Here is a 22,298-nt window from a genome sequence, read left to right as displayed (position 1 = left end):
TTTCCCTTTTTCCCTTCCCAAGGTTACATGTAGGTGAGACAGGCACACCCAGAACTTTATTTGGTGTGACAGTTGCATCTGGTAAATACAAGTGGGCAGAAGGTGTTGATGGGAAGGTGAAGGTACAGGCATAATGACTGTGAGGGCTGTTCCACTGTTGCTTCCCTTTCATGGTTTCCAGGCCCCGGGGTAGCTGCTCAGCACTGTTAGCAGTGTATGCCTCAGTGTGCTCTTGAGTTGTCACTTGAAGAGCAGAGAGCTCCTCTGTGTTTGTCACTGTGTCCACACAGAAACACATGTACATGATCAAAGAAAGAAGGTAAACTCTGCATGGGTCTTGTAACCCACGTCTGTCCATCACCCAGGTCTTGGTGGAAAGCAATCTGCAGGATTACAGAACAAGAACATGAGAAAAATGGTGATGTAGTTAAAGTTATAAAACTAGAGCAGGTTCAAAAGATGAAGCATTTTAGCTTTGCTGTCCTTGTAGATGGGAACGTTATTTTGTTGTCACACCATTTGTGGCCCAAAGATGGGGACCAGTGAGCAGACTTGCTTTGAATTTCTTTGCAAGGATAAAGGAATACATCAGCCCTACCTTTACAGGCTGCCTTTCTAGCTTAATGTAGCACTAGTCTGGCAAAGAATCAAGTAAGGATACTGGACTGTGAACAGAGGAGAACACGATGTTGAAGTCATAAATGCTATGAATTGGCTCTTAAGAGCTGCATCAAGAAACACAGTGAATTGTGATATTTTGTGGCTTTTGTATGACTGCCATATTTTTCCCTGCATGCAGTCATTCCAACACAAGTAAAATTCTTTGTTGTAGAAAAGCTAAATATTTTTGAATGCTGAGTCTGAAACACAGATGATATACTGCAGCAAAAGACTCTCATGGGATGTTTTTACGAGATGGCTTTTATTTGTTAAATGAGTTTTCAGTAGTTCCTCAGTACATGCTATTGTATTGTTTGTGTGATGTCTTAGAGTGTCACTAGTCTGATCTGGACTGTGATGACTGAATAAATTGCATCATTTGCTGACTGTGGAAAGATGGCTTGATCTGTAAGGCACATTTGTGTATATGTGCATTTTGTAATGTAATAGTAATCATAAATTAAAGATGTTCAGTTAATGCCAAATACGAGCTGTATTCATAACTCTTGCTGTTCTTGTCTACCCACAGGAGTTCCAAGAGTCAGAGGGGATCATAGAGGAAACTGAAGCTGCTTTTGTATTTTAAGGGGGGGAAGGTAATGAAATAAGTTATGTCCTCTAAGACATCTTGAAAATGGAGACTTTTAAGTGGTCTTTGGGCTTCTACCAAGGAGCATGCTGCTGGCATTTAGGTTTTGTGCATTAGAGGAAATAAAACACTAGAAATCCCTTGGCTTTCATCCACAGAGAAATAGCTATACTTTGCTGCTGTGTTTGGCCATGTTGTGTTTTGGCAGGGTTATGGTAATTTATAATTTTATGTCCTGTGGGTTTTCAGTGACTTAGAATTACTAAGAAGAAGTAGTTTGCCCGGAAGTGGTTGGTGAGATGGTGTTACAGTTGGCAGGGAGACCTCCTCTAGGAGTTGGAGGATCAGACCCTGTAGTGTGTTGTGGCTTTGACAGTGACAGATGTCACAGAGGAGGACTGGAGAAAACTACAGGAGCTGGCTGTGGTGTTGCAACGTGGTTGATTGTTCCTTGCTGATCCTTGCCGTGGATGATAGAGGTGTAGACCTTGTAATTAAAAAGCTCAAGTGCAAGTCTCATTGGGAAAAGTTGAATATTTTATGTTAAAATGATTATGATTTTGCTCATTGCTAAAAAACTTCCAATTTTGGGTCTATGTTATAGTGAAGATTTATTGAGATCTCTGTTCAAATTGCAGCTATTCACAAACAGCAACTTAGAGGCAAGAAATCATTTTATGTAACTTAATTTCAAGTGGTGCCATCCTCACATTATTTTTTTTGTTAATTGAAGGCAATAAAGATTCTCTAATAAATGAGTCATAATAGCATTATTGCTTTTATTTATATAACTTGAGATCTTGTAGTCTAATCCTGTTGGCCTTTACCTCCATCCATGACTGTTTTAATTTCTGATGGGGATTTTGTTTCTGTTTTAAACCAGTTCATGATTACTCATTTCATACAGTCGGTTGTTTCTCCCCCCTTCAGGGGTAGAAGTAAAACTTTATTTACATCTTGCTTCTCGTAATTTGACAAAACAAAGATCAATGAATAGGGCCGGCTTCAGCAAGTGAGTCTATGCAGAGCATTAAGGAGCACTATACACAGATCAACTGTGTGTGGGAAACTTGGCTAAACTCTCAAAAGAAGAATTCCAGTAAGTGCAGAGAAATGGTTTTGCTTGTGAATTGCACACCTGCATGGAAATACCAAAATTCCCTGATACTTTGTATCTTTCAATAATACATTTGTTCAGTCACTTTTCATAGTAGAGTTGTGTGGTAAGGAGTAATTCCAACACACTGCCAATACTTGAAAACTTTTTTTAGGATGACTTTACTTTGTGATTATCATGAGGTCAAAGTGCTGCTAATGTAGAGAATAAAAGATTTATTCCAATTTCTAGCCCATGGCAGAAACTTAAAGATTCTTCCTCATCATAACTGGTCAGTCTTGAAACTCTGCCTTCCTCAAACACTCTGCTGTATGAAATCTGATGCAATTCAACTGAATTTTTGGGCCATAATCCTTTTGAAACAGGATGACACACTGTATAATGCAGTAGGGCTTTGGGGTAGATTAGGGAATTGATCCTTTTATGCACTATAAATATCAAGTCCTAGCAGAGTCTAAGTCAAAAAAATCACTTTTTTTTTTTGTTTGTTTGTGTCAATTTGAAGAAATTGACCAAGGCACAGGAGCTGGAGATGCAAGGCACACAGAACATCCAATTCAGGTGTTGTGGAAGGTAGTGAGTGGCATCTGTGAGACAGACAGTGTGTCCCTGCTGAGTCAGGAGCAGGATTGTCAGTGCTCTGTCTCATACAGAATGCTTTAACCCAACAGGCAGCACAGTAAGCTATTAGCCATGTTTCAAGAGTAGGCTGCAACAGCAGTGCCTGCTTATGAGTGGTGAGCAAGGATCCAGCTTTGGTATTGTGATCCAGGGCTCTGTCACAGTGAATGTGGACATGGCTGTGTCCATATGCAAGAATTTAGAGCTCACAGCAGTAGCACATCACCTGCCTTTTCAGAGTCACCATTTTGGGTCTTACCTTCTAGGTCAGTTGGTGCTATGTGTGGGTGTCCCAAGCTTAGTGATGAGAGAGAAGTACTTCATCTGCCTTCCTAAAGCAAATCTGTTCTTGGGAAATTGAAACCAGTGCAGGCTTAAAAGAATAATTTAAATTTTCATTAATCCAAAGTTGCTTGGTGGTTTTATATCTTGAGAGAGGGTTTTTCTTTTAGCCTTTGAGGAACTTGAAACTGAGATTAGAATTGCTGTTTAGTCTAAAAGGAGAACAAAAACTATAGCTGAGTTCTGGGCCTTGATAAAATTTCTGTTATTTAAAAAAAAAAAACGTACCTCAGGCATGATTTGGCAGGCAGAACTCTTGGTCAAAGACAGGCTGTTACAAAACTTTATCTTAAATGGATGGTTTCAGTCTGGCCATGACAAATCCTAAACTCTTGACTGATGGCTGATGGGTATGTAGTCATGTGTATGTTATTATTGTACACCCACATGCATGGGCAGTTGTCCAAGTGTGTGATGAGATAACGGGAAAATGTAAATAAAGTGGTTGGCTAGTTGTCCTAATGTTCTTGAGTAGATCCTTGTGAAAATAATGCCAGTCAGACTTACAAATAGGTCTGTATGGAAGATGACTTGTGTTCAGCTATGACGTGATACAGGTCACTGTGTGGGAAATTGTGGCCATTTTGTGTTTTATTTTGTGTTGAGTCAACAACCTGAAATGCAAACCAAGAGCTCAGATAATCCCTGCTGTCCCTGGTAGTTGCAGGATGTCTCCAGGCTCCCCTGTCCTGGGAAGGGTGTTTGCCACCTGATCACTGAGAGTGCCTGAAGATCTCTGCATGCCTGGGAGGAGAACCCTGTAGTTGTTCACTCTCTCACCATCACCACTGCACCAAACTGGTGTTTTCTGGTGTTGTTACCAGATAGAAACTCATTTGCTCTGTTGGTCCTGCTTCGTGTGTAGGTGATGCCTAGTCCATCACACGTGCCTGTAGAAATACTGCTTCATGTGATGTTAAGAGTTTGCTTGGGACAAGTTCTTGTTCTGCTCAGGGCAGTCAAGGGGCTGGACTGCACCTCTTTCTGAAAGCCTTGCATTATGCTTGATGGAAGTCACAGTGAGAGCCAGGATGCTGAAATCACTGATGTACTTGCACAAGCTCAGACTTTCCGTTTCCATTTTTTGTGAGATCTTGGCATGTTGGTGGAAGGGCTAGAAGGTGATTTAGAAGGTAAGGACCCTTCCTCTGCCAGGTCAGTATGATGTAGTGCTGTGTCCTGAACTTGCCTTGCTGGTTATTCATGCTTGCACAGAATCTCCTGGGGACCTGGCTGGGCCCTGCTGAAGGATGTGAAAATTGCTTACAGCGGCAACAACAGGACCTGATTGTTGTGTTTTCCTCCAGTTAGAAGGCACTCTGCTTTTACTTCTGTAGCAGCTGGGGAGCAGCTATTGTGCTACCGTTAAGTGATGTGAAACTTGCTAAAATGAGTTCAAAAGGAGAGCACCTGGGGTAAGGGGAAGCTGCCCGCCAAATAAAAAAGCTGCCTCTGCACTGATTTTCTGATGTCACCATCCAAGCAGATGTTGGCTGTAAAAGTCAGACAGTGGCATGGTACATGAGTGAAGTTGGCTGCCAAAAACTTCATTGCAAGTGCGTGTGGAAGCCTGGAGTAATCATGGAAAAGTCCTAAGTGCTGGAGCAAGAGTGGTGTTGTCTGTAAATGGGATTGAGTAAAGTGTCTCTTTTCTGTATTTTTATTTTACTTGAAGTGTACACTCAGCTTCATTATCTATTTTAAGACAAATTTGACTGGAAAAGAAAGCTTCATTGTCAATTTCAATGGAAAGGTAGGTCTCAAGAGCTGTTACATTTAGTGCCTTACTTTTTAGATAGCATCATCTTCAAACCAGTGTGAAGGAGTACTGCTAAGTATATAGGAATGCTGTAATTGTAAAGGGATTTATTGGCACATAATGTTAAGCCTTCTCAAAGATTGCAGCGCATTAAAACGTTAAATTTGATTATACTTTAATCAGGCTGTTATTCCACTTTTTTTATCTTTTTCTGGAAGCCTGAGGGAGTTTGGTTTTTTGCTTTGAATGTTACAGCCACAAATGCTTATCATTGCCTAACAAATAATCACTTTTAGATTGTGAGCCTTCAGGGGCAAGGGTTGTCTGCCCACTCCCTGCTGGAGGGCCCTCAGTGCAGAGGTTACTGTTCCAGCTGGAGCATTTGAGTCAAATCATAATACAAATTTAGCAATAGTAAATATTTAAATTGCAGGTTGTATGGATCTGTTAGTGCTGGTGAATCGCATCAAGCAATACAATGGAACCTTACTGAACGTTTTGGCAGAGCTGAAAACTTGCTTCTTGTTAGAGAAGGAATGCTGTAATCACTGGTAGGACAGCAAGTCTTGGAACATTCTTTTTGTTCTTAAGGCAGTGTTTTGAATGGTGTTTTGAGAAAATAAAGCTTAAAAAGGAAGGAGGTGATCTGAACTCATCAGCAAAATTTCAAAAGAGCTCCCAAAAATGTGTTGAAGCGCAATTTCTTTTTATGTCAAAGTACTGAAGTACACACCCTGAACCAAACAATTATGGACTAGATGGACTAAGCAAATAGCTTATCTCTTACAGAAAGCAGCTTAAGTTTAGAAGAGGAAAAAGAATTATAGTAAACTTAAATAAATCCCTTTGAGGATAAATGCTGCTTCAGCTGCAGGCATTTTTCCTGGCATGAAACCACTGGAGGTTCAGCTATTGGAAGCTTGGCAGGAATGTGGCAACATTAATAACTCATCCTTCATCTGCTGATCAGAGTTTTATGTGAGAATCATCATTGTTACCCATCTGGCAGGATGTGTGAGGTGTAGGAGATCTCTGTGCTTGATAAAGAGCAGGTAGGGTTGGCAGCAGGCTGGCAGCTGTGTGTGCTGCCTGCCCTGGCTCGGGGCACACATCGTGCTCAGGGTGTCAGGGGCTGCTACCTCGAGTGGTTTCTGAGACATGGTTTACAGCTGGACCTTGGCTTGAGCAAGGAAGTATCCCCTTCTCCCTGGGGATAAAAGAAGCTGTGTGACATTTAAGTTGAAGCAAAGTTAGACAGTTGTCCCATAAAGAGTGGAGAGACTGTGTTTGAAAATTGAGGGTGCAGCCTATTTATTGAGCTGTAAACTAGCATTTTAATTTTTTAATCAAAGCAGCAGAGTGAGTAAAAGGAAAGGTGGACTTGGAGTGTGTTTTTCCATATCCTGATTCTCAGCTGGATTTAATGCACCTTCCTACTGCTCTTGCTAGAGAAAAGCTCTTAGCAGAAACAGAGGAACTCTGATGTGTGAGTAGGAGGCTTGTGTTTACATGTAGCTTCTTGTGTCACTGGGCACTTTTTTGTGTGTTTGCATATGTGTAATTTGCTTTTGTTATTTTAAGTTTTTAATATACGTGTGACCTTTCCTGGTTTGCTTTTAGCTAATGGGTATAATGAAAGTGCCACTGCAGATATTTGAAACACAGTAGCTTGTATGTGTGCAAATCTTTATGAAACTTCTGTTCAACATGTAACCCAGAGAGAGTCACTGCGTTTGCAGGCTGAAGAGATGAACCAGCTAAGATAGGGAACAATGGAGCCTGTTCTTTAGTTAAAGGAACTTTTTGTCTGTTCTTGGCTCTAGATCTCCATGAGGATGCTGTAAATGTTCCAATTCAAGGTTGCTCACATGTCCATTGAAATAAAAGGAAGGAGAAAGTATTCATTGAAAATCATTTACTTCAGTTACTCAGTAAACCTGCTTCCATATGGATGGGAATGCAGTTTAGAAATTAAGTAAAATAAGACTTTAGTACCATGAGCTAAGGTACTAGAGAGAGTTAATTTTGCCCTGAAGAGGGGCTATTAAAATCTGCAGCAGAGTGAACTTCAGCAACACATTTCCTTCTCTTTGGTAGGCATTCCTCCTTATTCCTATGGTATGTTTAGGGTGTGCAGTTAGAGCTACTAATACATTCTGTAATAAGATTTGTATCTTTACATTCTGTGGCTTAAAATCACCAAACTATCAGCTCCATGTATGCCAGGTTCAATTTCTTACCACTTTGAAGTTGCCCTAGTTCCAAGTGGGTTTGGAAGGAGGAGACAGAGAGACTGGCAGTGTGTGTGGCTGTGCATCGGAGAAGAGTATTTTTCAGAGGAATTGCATGAGTTTGAGTGATGTCTCTATCTGAGATAAAGCAATTTTGTGTAACAAGCTTTGTAGCCATGTGGACTTATTTATGTAAAAGGAAATCTGAATAACTTGGATGTAAACCATTTTTTACTGTTCTGTTTTTCAGATTTCTAAACTGAAAAGGAAATAAAAGTTTGTTACATTTTTTACTTTTTTTCTCTCCCAATCCTTTAAATTTATTTTTAATTGTATTGCTGGGTTGTTTTTAGTGATAAAAAACAGCCTCTAGGGACAAGAGTTACCAGATGTGCTTTATTTTGGTGCAGCTTGCTTTTGCAACTTGATAAATTCCCAAAGTGCTCTGGTTAGTAGAAGTGCCAGATGTTTACTGTGTGTTCCTCTACTTCTGGTAGTGGTCATGAAAACACTGCAGAAACCTCATGGCCTAAAAGATAGGGGAACAGCAGATTTAGAAATGACAAAAGGATTAAATATTTACAGTTGAGAGCAAGCAGCTGTTGGTTTATTGTGTGGTGTAACTTCTGATTGCATTTTACATCCATGCCATTGCAGGTTAAATGTGCTTCAGTTGTGTCTGCACTTGAGTAAAAGTGCTTGGTGTTAAACTTCCTGCACACACAAGCTGGGTGTCGTTTCAAGATTGCTGCTCTGGCTGTTTTGGGAATTCTGTGAAATGAAATCCTAAGTGTCTGCTCACTGTCGTTTCTCTCTGGCTAGGTGAAACAGAAAATGCTGTTGCAGATTTGGTTACTCAGCCCTGGCTCTGTGACTTTGATCGCTGGGAATGTGCTGCCTCAGATAAAAGGAGGATGAATTGGCATTGCATAAATAAGAGGGGCTGCAGCAGCAGTGTAAGGTGGGAGTGCATGTGCAGGGTACATCCAAGGTGTATTCTCTGCCTTCCTGTGCCAGGTCCTTGCCACTCTGCTGCAGCATTTCTGTTCTGGCAGCTGTGCCCCTGAAATGCCTGTGCATTCATGGACTGTTGCTTACAGGTATGAAGAGCATCTTAATTTGAGGATTTACCCTGCTCATTAGCCACCTCTTCTGGTTTCTTGCACATTGCCTTGCTAGGTGGTTTGTTTTGTAACTGTAAAATCACACATGGTTAACTGACTTCAAGTGGAGCACATCTAATCCTGATCTCTTTACCAGAGAAGACCACTCTCTCCAGTCTTGTTTGCTTCTCCCATCTCTTCTCTGCTGCCCTTCATGGTCCCTGACCCTGCTAACCTGTGAGAAGTAAGGATGGAGTGGTGTTGCTGCTTGGGTCTCCCTGAGCTTTCTGAAGTGTACTGGGCACCTGATCTGCACTCTGTAGCCTGGGGATAAATGTCAATAAAAGCTAGCACTTTTTGTCCAAGCAGCTCTTTTATAAGAGCATGCTGAGGATTACTGCACTAGGCAAAGTGAGAAGTTACTCATTTTATGTGCTCTATAGACACAGAATTTGCATGCAGCAAATACAGAGGTAATTAATAATAATAATTAATTTTGGGGTTTTTAAATAATTTTGGGATTAATAATTTTGGTGGTTTTTTGGGGAGCTTTAATTATGTTAATAATCTTTGGATGCTTTGTGGAACTACTCCAAAATGTAAAAATGGGCTCCTGTTTTGAAAGTCATCTTTAAATAGACCTTTCCAGTCATTTGCAGCAAGGCAAGAATGAGGTAAGATTTGACAGTTTATGGTTAGGGAAAGAATGGCTGCTAATACTGCTTTTTAAATATCACATTGATTACAAAACCATTTGTGCAGAAGTGGTGTATGGCACTAGACCTTCAAAGAACTGGTAAACAAGGAAGATTCAGTGTAAACACTTAAATAGCAGCATCCGAAAGTAGGTTAGAGTGTTACACAACCTGAAAAAGCCCAGCTTTGAAGGGCAGCAATTTTGAAGATTTTAAAAAAAGAAAAAAGTGGTTTTTATAGACTTAATTTTTGTAAGTGGTACTAATTTGACATTGATTATGTAAAGAATCTTATTTTTGTCTCCAGCTTACTGCAGCCTAATATTTCTTTATGCAATCCAAGAGAAATAGGATTTTGATAATTTTTTATTTTGCAAGTTACTGTCAGTGAGGTTCATGCTGTTCATAAAGGTGATGCTTCCTTAACTGGAGAATGTATTTGCAGACTATGTCAGAGATTATATATATTATGTATATAAATATAAAGGCATATATATAGAGAGGTATTATATATCTGCTTTAAGAGAAAGTCCAAAATATAGCTGTGCAGTTTGGGCAGTGGGATGGGGGAGATGGGCTAGATGTGGGGGATTTTGTTTGGTTGCTTTTGTTTCTCAAACAGTGAGTGTATGAACTATTATTTCATTAAAAGCTATTGTAGAACTCTTGTTCCTTAGTTGAAATGTTTTCCTCTATAGGAAATATCCTTCCAGCTTTGTGTTCAATGCTTTCCTTTTCCTCATCATCCATTACAGGGCAGCCATACAAAAATAATCCAAACTAGATCTTGCAGATTAATTTCAAATGGGTAGATTTGGTTGCTGTCAGGTGTTTAGGGAAGAAACAGTAAGTGGAAATTCTTGTCATGCTTATTGGTAGAAAGAAATGATGGAAGTCTTTTTCTATGCAGTTTTTTATATTAAATCTGGTTTTGATTTTCCAGAGATAAAAGCACTGATCAGGACATATGTGATAACATAAGCCCCATCCTGGTGTTAATGTTCTGCAGTGCCTTCCATCACTGAAGTAGCACCAAAACATTTCCTATAATAGAGAAATACTATAAAAGCACCCGTGTTGTGTTTTCCTGTGAAATGTTTCCTGGACTTCTCAGGCATTAGAGACATTCAGTGCACAAATCCGTGCTTAGCTGAATTTTGGGGGTTTGTTTGCAGGCTGGCTGAGAGGAGGAGCTGTAGTCACAGTTGTACCTTCAGCTGCTTTTGTAGCTTGAGTGGGCTGAGGTAAAGTAAAGCACAATAATCCCTTGTGAAATAAAATGTCTTCTTAGCCAACCTGTTAGGACAGGCTACGGACAGTTGTAATATTCCCACCTAGTTCAGCAGGGCACTTATCCTCTGTTACTCGATCCCAAAGCCTACTGGTGGTTAAACCTTCAGTTTGTTTCAGACTTGTCATCTCAGAAACTGAATAACCAATGCAGGCATGGATCTGGATGTGCTCAGAATGCCTAACCTGATTTTTAGACCTTCCTGTATGTCTTTGTGCATCATTTCACAAGGGTCTTGGGGCTTCTTATATTTGGTTCTGTGGAAAAGAAAAGGAGGTAGGAAAAAAAGGATAGTGCCATCATTTTGATGGCAGATTGTCCGTGGAACAATTGATACTGGCAGGGTCCTGGCTAGCAGGAATCTCATATTCTTATCACATTATGGTCAAATGGTCTGCTTTAATAGGATATTGCAGAAGTAGAAATGGTTGATGGAAAGAGACAACAAAATATACAATGGAAATTAAATTTAAACTTATGGTCACTTGATCAAAAACAAGCTAGCAATGCCTTTTAGTTATGGGAAAAATTTTCTTCTCCTTAATTTCCTGTGGGAAGGGAGAGAACAATTTTGTTAGTAGCAGCACTTTTTAGCTAGAAATGTTGAGGGTTTTTTTAGGAAATTCTTTACCAGATGCAGTAACAAGGCGGATTCAAGAATCTTTTTGTTTCCTGAAACAAAGTGGACTTGTTTGGAGTCTTGGGAACCTGAGAGTGAATGAGTGTATCATGTGCTACAATTCTCCTTTTATTTGTTTGTTCTGACTTTGAATTTGCTTTAACTTTAAATATGCTTTTAAGACAGGAGGGCCAGGGAGTTACAGGACAGACAGTTTTTATCTGTAAGTACAGGAAGAAGTAGGATGTAAATAAACATTAGTGACATACCAATCTGCTGCTTCCTTTTCTGCTAACTTCTGTGTTTAAGCTAGAGCAGTTTCTTATCCCAAATATGTCCATTTTGTATTTCAGCAGTTATAGTCTGAAATGTGTCCAAAATTCACCAGGTTAATCACATTCTGATCTCTTTCTATTACAGCTTTTATTTAAGACTAATGAAATTATTATAATTAAGTGTAATGATATGTTAAGAATACTGATTTATTAAATTAGTTGCTACCCTTCCTGATTTACTGTGGACCTATGACAATTCCATTGTCATTGTTTATATTTTTCCTCTTTATATTCCTGTTTCACTGTAACTTGTATAACTGCAAAATAAACTAAGTAGGTTTAATTCTAGAGCTCTAAATCACACTACTGCACTACTTTCAGAACTTCAAGTTTTTCCACCTTAAAGTATTAGAAGGTAGCAAGAAACAGCTCTGTTTAAAACAGTTGCATTTATTTGGGCTAAAAATTTTTGTTTCAGGAGAAAGAATACACCCAGTAGACAGCTTAGAAGTGATAGATGGAGCTGAAAGAAGTTGATACTATCCTAGGGTACTATCCTGGGACTGGAGACAGGGTTTGGGAGGAAAAAAGGTTATTTGTTAAAATTAAAGGCTTTATGTAGCTGTGCAGCCTCAAGGATCATACTGGAGTATCTTTGAATTTAAATCTATGCTTATTAAAACTAAACAAAATGTGCTATTTCAAAAAGGAGTCTGTCCTGACTTTACATATTAGGAATGAGAATTTCTCTTCAAGAACCTTACTTTTCTAGTGTGGATCTCTTTTGAATTTGGGTATGTCAAAGCCCCACGTTCTGCTGACCCTCCAGGTCCATTTGGTGCCTTGTAAGCCCTGAAAAGGGCTGAAAGAAGGGCATGTTTTCACATGAGAAATCAGGTACTTTCACATTTCAGCTGCACAGGACTTTGTTCTTCAGTTTGACCATCTGCTCACAGATGTTTTCTGCATTGGGGTTGTGGGTAGAGCATGCCATGACTGGTTTTGAGGGGAGACCATCTATGGTTGCAGGCTCTGCCAGACACAGACTGTCATTTGCATCTTTCTTTTTTTCTTTCTTTTTTCCTTACTTCCAAACAGTGTTACAGTTACAGTGTTATCACTCTAACTTACAATGAAACTCAAAGCCCAATTTGTCACTCTTAAAAGGAGTTGAAAATTAGTAGTGAAAATACTCTCCACCTACTCTAAGGAATATTCTAGACAGTAGGTTTCAAAAGCTTTGAATAGTTTAAATTCAAAAGGAATAAAGAAAATCCAAACCCATTACCATACTGTACAGACCTGTTGTTCTAAGTGCCTCTTAATTGTTTGATCTCTAAGTGAGTGCAGAAATATAATAAAAGTTAACTTCTATGGTTATTAGTTTAGTAAAATCAAACACCAATACATGTTATGATGGATTTAAGAGAGAAAAGACCAAATTTATTTGCAGCGTGTCAGAATGTGTCTTATATTGTGTGTAGGTTTATAGTTTTTCATTTTGGTTTTAAGACTCAGAACATTAAACATTTTGGACATGTAAGGAGGCAAATCTGTTTTCAGCTCTTGGAACTGATTTTTACTAGCTAGAAAAAGGTCTGTCTTTTATGAGACAGCGTTAGTAATGCGACAGAGGAGTTTTTTGTTTTATAACTGCTAATCTCTGCCAAAACAGGAGGTCTTCTCTGAGTATCAGTAACTTGAAAGAAGTGTTCAGAACATTGAATGTGCTGCTTCTTGGTGTAAAGCTCCTGTTACACCATGCTTCCTACAGCCTCACAAAGAGGATTACTCAGGCTCTGTTGTGCCTCCTAACCTTTTTGGGAATGATTTTGTGTTTGCAAGGCAGAGGTCCTGCAGAGGTGATTGTTAACTTTTGCTTTTATTGCTGTTCTTTCTAAGTCTTCAGCTGGAACCACTTTGTGCTCTGTCATTTCTCTTCCCTTATTTCAGTTGTTCAGAGCAGTCATGTCTGCAGTGCCTGGGTTTCCATCCTTTGTCCACGTGTTCTCATGGCAGAAGCAAAAAAATCACCTTCTTTCTGTGAAAGGAATTCTGGGGGCTGTGCCCCAAACCGCAGTGAAGGAACTTCCCACGTAGTTAGCTGGTGCAGAGTTGAGAGAAAGGCTGGCCCCAGAGGAGCAGGCAGGAGCAGCTGCCCATGTTTGCTCCAGCAGTGAGCTGGTTCCTCCTTCCCAGCCTGCTCTCCTGCACCACAGGACTCGTCCTTGTGTGCCTTGGCTTGGTGCTCTCCTGCTGAACGCACCTGCTGGGCAGAACTTCTGTGGCAGCCAGGATATGTGAGAGCACAGTGAAAACAGCCTGGACATGGAGAGTATGCCTTCCAGAGAGCGTCCTAGAAAGAAAAAAATCTGTTTGGGGGAAAAAGTCACCTCTGCTGTTGCTTTGTGGTTCTCCTTTTCTGGGCAGGTGACAGACAGTTGGGCCCTAGGAATTAGGAGGGTCCTTTTGATCAATCTGTTTACATTAGCACAAATGGCTAATGCTGTTCGAGTGCACACTGTTACTGTTTAAATGTCATAGGTAGCAACTCCAGGGCAAGCAGTCATGCTGTGACTCAGTGCAGGTGAAGCACTGGGAGACATTAAAGATGGGAGTCTGTAGCTGACTTCCAAGTCAGGCACTGTGAGGCTTTGATAGCTGGGGTGTGTTACTTGTTGGTGTCCTTCAGCACTTTGTGCAGCAGCTGCAGCCCTGGGCAGGTGTGTGGGGGCAGGCTCAGGAGCCTCTCAGGAAGGAGATCCTTGCGGAGCTGGGAGGATTGTAAGACCTCAAAAACTTGTAATGAGGGAGGAGTATATGACGTTCACTTGCCCAAGAAAGTGAGGACTGGAAGCTCCTTCTGCTGGTTCCTTGAGAAACTCAGCCCTAACTTTTAAGTTTTGGCAGCTGTGCCAAGAGCACTGAGATGAGTGCTGCAGTGAGATAAAGTCCTTTCCTCTCTGGTTGCCTCCACCAGATCGCAGGCTTGGTATGCAAGACTGGTAAAAGCTTCAGGGAGGAGTGTGGGAGGGCAGGGGCTGGGTATCTCCCTGTGTTGGAGGAGACACTTTGATGGTGAGCTCTGTGGTAGTAAAGACAAGTGCTGGCCTTTCTCACAGACCGAGGTGTGGGAGCTGCTTGTACTGGTGTGGAGAAGCAGGGTGCTAGTGCATGGCTCTTAACATATAGGCAATTGCTGGTTTTGAATTCTGTGCGTAGAAATGTCTGTTATCCAGAAATAATTAAATTATCACACTGTATATATGTTGCCTCTGACACTGTCCTTTATGATGTGTAAGGTGCAGGTCTGTATGAATTGTTACGCTACAAGTTAAAAATAATAAATCAAATGCATCTTGTTACTGCCTGCTGTGATCTCCTTGGGCTCTGCTAAGCTGTTCATGTCCCAAGCAAGGGAGACAGATTCTGTGGGATAGTGTACATACTATCTCCTTCCCAGCTGCATGTGTGCACACAAGCTATTTTTCTTTAGAAATGGCAACTTGAGTCACAAATTCAGCAGTCAAAATGATGATTTTACCACATCCTGCTTGCACAGGAAGCTTATTTTTTTTTAAGCTGATAAGTTGATTACTCCATTTTTTGTCAAAACAAAAAGCAAAGCAAGTTGCTTAAAGCTGCAGAGAGGTTTGGATTCCCCATGGTCAGTTTGCTGCTTTGTCTCACGTCCATATGTTTAAGACCAAGTGAAAGCCTTGCAGTCAGCTCCTGTCCTACTGTACTAACTGGCTTCCTGTGATCACTAGATGTGGTAATATCTGAAAAAATGTTTTCCCTATTAGAAAGAGTTGTGCAGTTTGTTCTTGGTTAGCTGGGTTAAATCAACTGGGGAGAAAAATGTATACAGTACCAATATTTGGTCCAATCTTAGAATAAATGGTTTGGGTGGGAAGGTTCCTAAACATAGTATCTATTTCCAACAATACTGCCATGGGCAGGGATGCCACTCACTAGATTAGGTTGCTCAAGTCCCCATCCAACAGTTTTTTATTTTAAAATATCCAAGTATATTAAAAAGGATTGTGCCAAATGTTCACATTTGGAAAGACTGGAAGGCTTTCACTTGTGCTGCAGTGATACTTAAAAGGGAAAGGAGCCAATCAATCTGATAAGACATGCAGATGCTCAGGGGGAAGGAGTGGAAGATACCGTGTTGTGCTAGATTAAAACAAATGAGAGACCTTGCTGATGATGTAATGAGACCTAAAATGTGCTGTCCAAGTCATGAGCAGAGTGCAAAGTATTGAGAGAAATGCTATTTTGTTTAAATGCAAGGTACTACAAAATACTGTTAGTGCTGGATTTTTTGTGCTCAGACTTAAGCAATCATTTTTACAGAATTGGATGTTGTGCTCTGTAGTCTATTGTTGCTCTTCCTTTTATTAATATATATCAGATACAGTATTATACCTTTCAGATATTTCACTTGCACAGAGCAGGCTTCAGTGCTGTGAAGTGGCAAAGATACATAAACATGGTGTGGCCTGAAGTAAGAAGCCTTCTGTTTTGCTAAAATACTTCATTGTTTTGGTTTTGGAAAAACTGTTAAGTGGCATGATGGAAAATATACAACAGGCAACAAAACATTACAAAAGAGAAACCTTCTGAGGTTGTGTATGTCAAGCTGGGATTGTTTTTAAATGGTAAAATTAATGCCCTCAGTCAATAACAGTAACTTTCTCTTTGTTCTCTTGTAGGAATGTTTACCCTTGCAGAAGTTGCATCGCTCAGTGACATCCAGCCAACTTACCGTATCTTGAAACCATGGTGGGATGTATTTATGGATTATCTCGCTGTTGTTATGTTAATGGTCGCCATTTTTGCTGGAACCATGCAGCTGACAAAAGACCAGGTGGTCTGCTTGCCAGTTTTGCAGTCTACTGTAAATTCAAGAGTGCAGCCTGATACAGCAGGGAAGGCTGACTTCACCACTGTTGAAACAACCACTGGTCAAGAAGAAGCGTCAATGAGAACTGTTTCCTTTGCCCCCACTGTAACACCTGACATTCTTCTGAGCAGAGCTACCCCTTCTCAGTATCAACCCACTGAATCAGACCAGGAGCTGAAGAAGGAGCAGAAAGATTCCTCAGGCCGTAAAACAAATTTGGATTTTCAGCAGTATGTGTTTATTAACCAGATGTGCTATCATTTGGCTCTTCCTTGGTACTCAAAGTATTTTCCCTATCTTGTTCTCATCCATACTATCATTTTAATAGTCAGTAGTAATTTTTGGTTCAAGTATCCCAAGACTTGCTCAAAAATTGAGCATTTTGTGTCTATACTGGGGAAGTGCTTTGAGTCTCCTTGGACTACAAAAGCATTGTCTGAAACGGCATGTGAGGACTCTGAGGAGAACAAACAGAGGTTAACTGGTGCCCAGTCCCTGCCCAAGTATGTTTCCACTAGCAGTGATGAAGGAAGCCCAAGTGCCAGCACTCCCATGATAACCAAATCTGGCTTCAAATTTTCAGCCGACAAGCCGATGATCGAGATTCCCAGTGTCACGATTTTAGATAAGAAAGATGGAGAACAGGCCAAGGCGCTGTTTGAGAAAGTCCGGAAGTTCCGGGCTCACGTGGAAGACAGCGATCTGATTTACAAGCTCTACGTTGGCCAGACTGTCATCAAGACTGTCAAGTTCATATTTATTCTCTGCTATACTGCAAACTTCGTCAACACCATCAGTTTTGAACACACCTGCAACCCAAAAGTGGAGCACCTGATTGGCTACACACAGTTTGAATGTACACACAATATGGCTTATATGTTGAAGAAGCTGCTTATCAGCTACATTTCCCTCATCTGTGTCTATGGTTTTATCTGCCTCTACACGCTTTTCTGGCTGTTCCGGATACCTTTGAAGGAATACTCCTTTGAAAAGGTCAGGGAAGAGAGCAGCTTCAGCGATATCCCAGATGTCAAAAATGATTTTGCATTTCTCTTGCACATGGTGGATCAGTATGACCAGCTGTATTCGAAGCGATTTGGTGTCTTTTTGTCGGAGGTAAGCGAGAACAAACTGCGCGGGATTAGTTTGAACCATGAATGGACTTACGAAAAGCTTAGGCAGCATGTCTCCCGCAACGCCCAGGACAAGCAGGAGCTGCATCTCTTCATGCTGTCAGGGGTCCCTGATGCAGTGTTTGATCTGACAGATCTGGATGTGTTGAAACTGGAGCTGATTCCTGAAGCGAAAATTACAGCCAAAATTTCCCAGATGACAAATCTTCAGGAGCTTCATCTGTACCACTGCCCTGCGAAGGTCGAGCAGACTGCCTTCAGCTTCCTCCGGGACCACTTGAGATGCCTTCATGTGAAATTCACAGATGTCGCAGAAATTCCTGCGTGGGTGTATTTGCTCAAAACCCTCCGTGAATTGTATTTGATAGGCAACTTGAACTCTGAAAATAATAAAATGATAGGGCTTGAATCTCTTAGAGAGTTGAGACACCTTAAAATTCTCCACGTGAAGAGCAATTTGACCAAAATTCCCCCCAATATCACAGATGTAGCACCACATCTGACAAAACTAGTCATTCATAACGATGGCACTAAGCTTGTGGTACTCAATAGCCTTAAGAAAATGACAAATGTTGCAGAGTTGGAACTGCAGAACTGTGAACTGGAGAGAATTCCCCATGCCATCTTCAGTCTCTCTAACTTACAAGAACTGGATTTAAAGTCAAATAGCATACGCACAATTGAAGAAATTATCAGTTTCCAGCATTTAAAAAGATTGACTTGTTTAAAGCTGTGGCACAATAAAATAGTCAGCATTCCTTCATCCATTACTCACATAAAGAATTTGGAGTCTCTTTATCTCTCCAATAACAAACTTGAAACCTTACCTGCCGCAGTGTTCAGTTTACAGAAACTTCGGTGTTTGGATGTAAGCTACAACTCCATTGCGGTGATTCCAGTGGAAATAGGTTTGCTTCAAAATCTTCAGCATTTTCACATCACAGGAAACAAAGTCGATGTTTTGCCAAAACAGTTGTTTAAATGTGTTAAATTGAGGACTTTGAGTCTGGGACAAAACTGTATTACCTCAATCCCAGATAAAGTAAGTCAGCTGTTGCAGCTGACTTACCTGGAACTGAAGGGAAACTGCTTGGACCGTCTGCCAGCTACACTGGGGCAGTGTCAGCTTCTCAGGAAAAGTGGGCTCGTAGTGGAAGATCACCTCTTTGACACTTTACCCTCAGAAGTTAAAGAGGTGTTGAATCAAGACACAGGCATTCCCTTTGCTAATGGGATTTAGACTGAGGTGAAATGCTCTGGTAGCTGACTTCCAAATGGCAAATGATAAAAAGTATGGCAACTGTGAGGTCATCTGTTTTAGAAAGAATTCCTTGGAAGGCAGAATTACTAGCAGGTTTAGAAGTGCAACTGAGTGTTCAATGTTTGCAGTGTTTTAAAAGTTCATTTCCAAAATTTTTGAGAGGATAAAGAACCTTAATAATCTCAATTCTTTTTTCCTTAAATTGTTTGTAACTTGGATGCTGCCGCTTTTGAATGTTTACAAATTTGCTTGCCTGCTTAAAAGTAAATGATTAAATTGATGACCTTTTCTTACTATGCAAGTTATTCCTTAAGGTCTGGTTTTACTTTAGTGCATTATGGGGAGACAGACCAAGGCTAAATGTTGTATGTGGTATGGGCCTAACAGCACTTGAAACACAGGTTGAATTGTGTTGTTAGTGTTTACCTGTCCTTGGCAAATAAAACCAGTTTGGCTGTGATTTGAACTGCACCAGAGCCACCATTTTCCTGCATTAAGGTATGTGGTTTCATAGAATCCTTTAGGTTGGCAAAGACGTGTAAGATCATTGAGTCCAACCATTAACCTAACACTGCCAGGTCCTCCATGTCCCTAATCACTATGTCTGTGTTTTTGTCGAATGCTTCTGGGGATGGTGATTCCACCACTTCCCTGGGCAGCCTATTCCAATGTTTGACCACTCTTTCAGTGAAAAAAATTTTCCTAATGATCTATCTTAGCACAACTTGTGTCTTTTTGTGCTACTGCTTGTTACCTGGGAGAAAAGACTGGCCTCCACCTCACTACAGCATCCTTTCAGGTAGGTGTAGGGAGCAATAAGATCCCTCCTGGGCCTCATTTTCTCTGGGCTCAACACCCCCAGCTCCCTCAGCCAGTCCTATCAGAACTTGTGTTCCACACCTTCACCAGCTCCACTGCCCTTCTCTGGACACTCTGCAGTACTTCAGTGTTTTGCATCAGTCCAGGTATGTTTGCCATCATTCTCAAAGCCTCACGTTTTTGGGTGAGATTCCTTCTGTGGAAGTCCCTCACCCTGGCCAAGGCTGGTCACCTTCCTGCAGCTGATCTCCCCCTCAGCCTCCACAGTGCTCCTCTGTCCCATGCAGCAGTGGGTGGCAAAAGGCAGAATATTGCCGTGTGGCTTTCAAGTTGGAGATAGTTTTGATGTTTGTGCTCTTTTGGAAGGTGACTTTGAAAGCCATTAAACACCAAGTGACTTTACTGCTCATGTTTTGCTCTTCTGAGTTTTTATCTGGAAAACTCGAGGCGTTTTATGAGTTGGTGATTGTTCTGTTTCACCGCCCTGGCTTAGGATGTGGGGCGTCATCTCCATTTACCAGACTACTAACAGACATAAGATCTGCTTTTTCACTTAACCGTGATTAAGCTTTATCATCTGTTGTGGTGTCTTCCGCACCTGGGCTTTACCATACCCAGCCCAACTAATCTGATGTCTTTGAAGACTTACTGTTAGAAATCCTCACTGTGTGCCAGATAAGTCATCCAATAAAGAAAAAAGCAGACAGCAGTGAGCTTGGGTTTGGTCTTTTTGGTTTTGGTTTTTTTTGGCCTTTTTGGTGGTGTTTTTTTTTACTGAGTTTGCATTGCCAGAACCATTAGAGAAATATAATCCATTAAATCTGCAAAATCATCAGTTGTAAATCTCAGTCATTTACATTCTATGTGTGCAGAAAAGAACTACTATGCTGGGAGATGACTGCATGATTACTCATGGTTTAAACACAATTCCCTATTGTAGTGTGGTCAGGACTGAACTAGTCTGTAGTTCAGGGGACTGTTCTTCTCACACACAAATCCTCATGCACAGTGATTTCCACTGTAACTTCACCAGAGCTGCCCTGACTTACACCACTATTAACGAGCGGATAGCTTAGGCCTAGAGGCATTGAGCAGGCAGGAACATTTCAAATACTGCTCTTAGAAGTTTTGAATATTTTATTGTTAATAATTTACTGTTAGTCATGCTGAGAGGACTGTTCTCAGCTGTAGGTAGCAGTCTCTGAATACATACCTGCACCACATGTTTATGTATCTCAGAGGACCAGTTTATGAATAGTGGTTTTCCTATTTCTCATGGGGATACAGTCTGTTTTCCACTTGCCAGCAGGTAGTAAACTTGGGATGTTGACAGTTTTGCAACACCAAGTCACAGGTTAGGCAGAGTACTTGGAGTTACTGATCTGTTCTCCACTGGGAAACTTAGTGCAAATCCTCAGATTCTTTTTTTTTTAAGTAGAAGTTAAGGCTGCAGCGGACTTTTCTTTTTTTAAGAAACTCTTTCATTTGTTTATTTTTTGCACATAGATCACTTTAAAATTGCTGGACTATTGACTCTTTAGAAAAACTGTGGACTATACTATTGGTGTATGCTTTGTATTTGCTGTTGAGTGTCATTTCAGTTTCCAAGAAATTGTGTGTAGGAGGGAGGAAGAATTGGAGGACGACAAAATGATTAAAATACTTAGAAAAATAGTTATATTTTTAATCTTTTTCCCCATTTTTTAATAGCAGAGTCGCACAGAACGTGGCTGTGTATTGATCTAGTTTTTAAAAGGTGTTTTTGGTGTTTCTGATTCTCCTGCTGGCCCTACTGATGTTCAAAAAATAAACCCGTGTCTAATTCATATGACTAGGTTATACTCAAAAATTAAACCCATGTCCACTTAATGAGTATGGTATACATAACTTAGACCACTGTTTTGAATAGTTAGTAGCCAACTGTATGTCTTTAGATAATTTCCTCCAAAATAAATGTATGTTAAAATTAACATACTTCTAATGCTTGCTTAGCATAAGCTCCATTCTTGTTTTTAAGAGATCTTTCTCAGAGTGGGGAGGACCTTCCCAGCACCCTCATGTCACCTCCCCCCAGTCCTTCCTCCTCTTTGTGACTGTTTATAATGTTCCTGTTTCCTGCGTGTCAACTGACACAGTTTTGCTTTAAAGTCTTGGAAGTTCATCTCTTTTCCATGTAAGGCATGTGAAATATATTTTGCATTTCTATTTGATTTAATAAATAAGATGTTTATATCTTCCTCTAATCTATTTTTTTCAATGGGTGAAAAGTGTGTTTGCATAGTAAACTCTCTGATTTCAAGTACCTCATTCTGAACTTGTTCTGTGGTGCCTGTACTCTAAGAAATATGAAGAGGTATGAGTTGCTGCTCCCAGTAAATCCTGTAGGTATGTTTCTCTCTAGAATGCAGTACTTCAGATTTTTTCTTTTCATGTACACAATCTAAATGACCTAAATGTTTTTATTTGGCTAATCAAATTCTGCAGAACACGTGTATGGCCCTGGAAGAAAAACCTGTGTTTGTTCAAATGAGAGGAAGTAGGAAATTGCCTATTCTGTTTGCTTCTGCCACTGTAACTCATTTTGGTGAAGGCCCTTTAGTTTTCCAATTGACCTTTTGGAAACTGCTTCCAGTGATGCAAACTGAACAATGACATTTCTGTGCAGGCATCAAGCCTCTTGGTTTAAGGGAAGATGCTGACACTCGTGAAAGGCTCTCTGCTGCTGCCATAAATGGCTTTGCAGTCCTGAGCTGCCCTCTCTGGTAGCAAAGCAGGGTGCCCAGGCGCTGTACATCTTGTCTGAGTATGGGGGTTCTGATTTGTGGGCTGCATTTTTAATAAAAATCTTACAGAAATAGCCATATATTGTGT

General features: G+C 40.6%; 1 protein-coding gene across 2 annotated transcripts in view; it reads left to right on the top strand.

Annotated features, from left to right (window-relative positions):
- Nucleotides 1-21,670, top strand: part of LRRC8D (leucine rich repeat containing 8 VRAC subunit D) — a 52,075-nt gene extending 30,405 nt beyond the window's left edge. For both annotated transcript variants that reach the window (XM_059478071.1, XM_059478072.1), the window contains one exon: nucleotides 16,024-21,670. In XM_059478071.1, coding sequence (XP_059334054.1) covers nucleotides 16,026-18,587 — 2,562 coding nt within the window. In that variant the 5' untranslated portion in view covers nucleotides 16,024-16,025 and the 3' untranslated portion in view covers nucleotides 18,588-21,670. The remainder of the gene's footprint in view (nucleotides 1-16,023) is intronic.
- Nucleotides 21,671-22,298: the final 628 nt, after the last annotated feature.

Source organism: Ammospiza nelsoni, chromosome 9 (assembly GCF_027579445.1).
Source record: "Ammospiza nelsoni isolate bAmmNel1 chromosome 9, bAmmNel1.pri, whole genome shotgun sequence".
Lineage (NCBI taxonomy): Eukaryota > Metazoa > Chordata > Aves > Passeriformes > Passerellidae > Ammospiza > Ammospiza nelsoni.
This window is presented reverse-complemented; position numbering and strand designations above follow the sequence as displayed.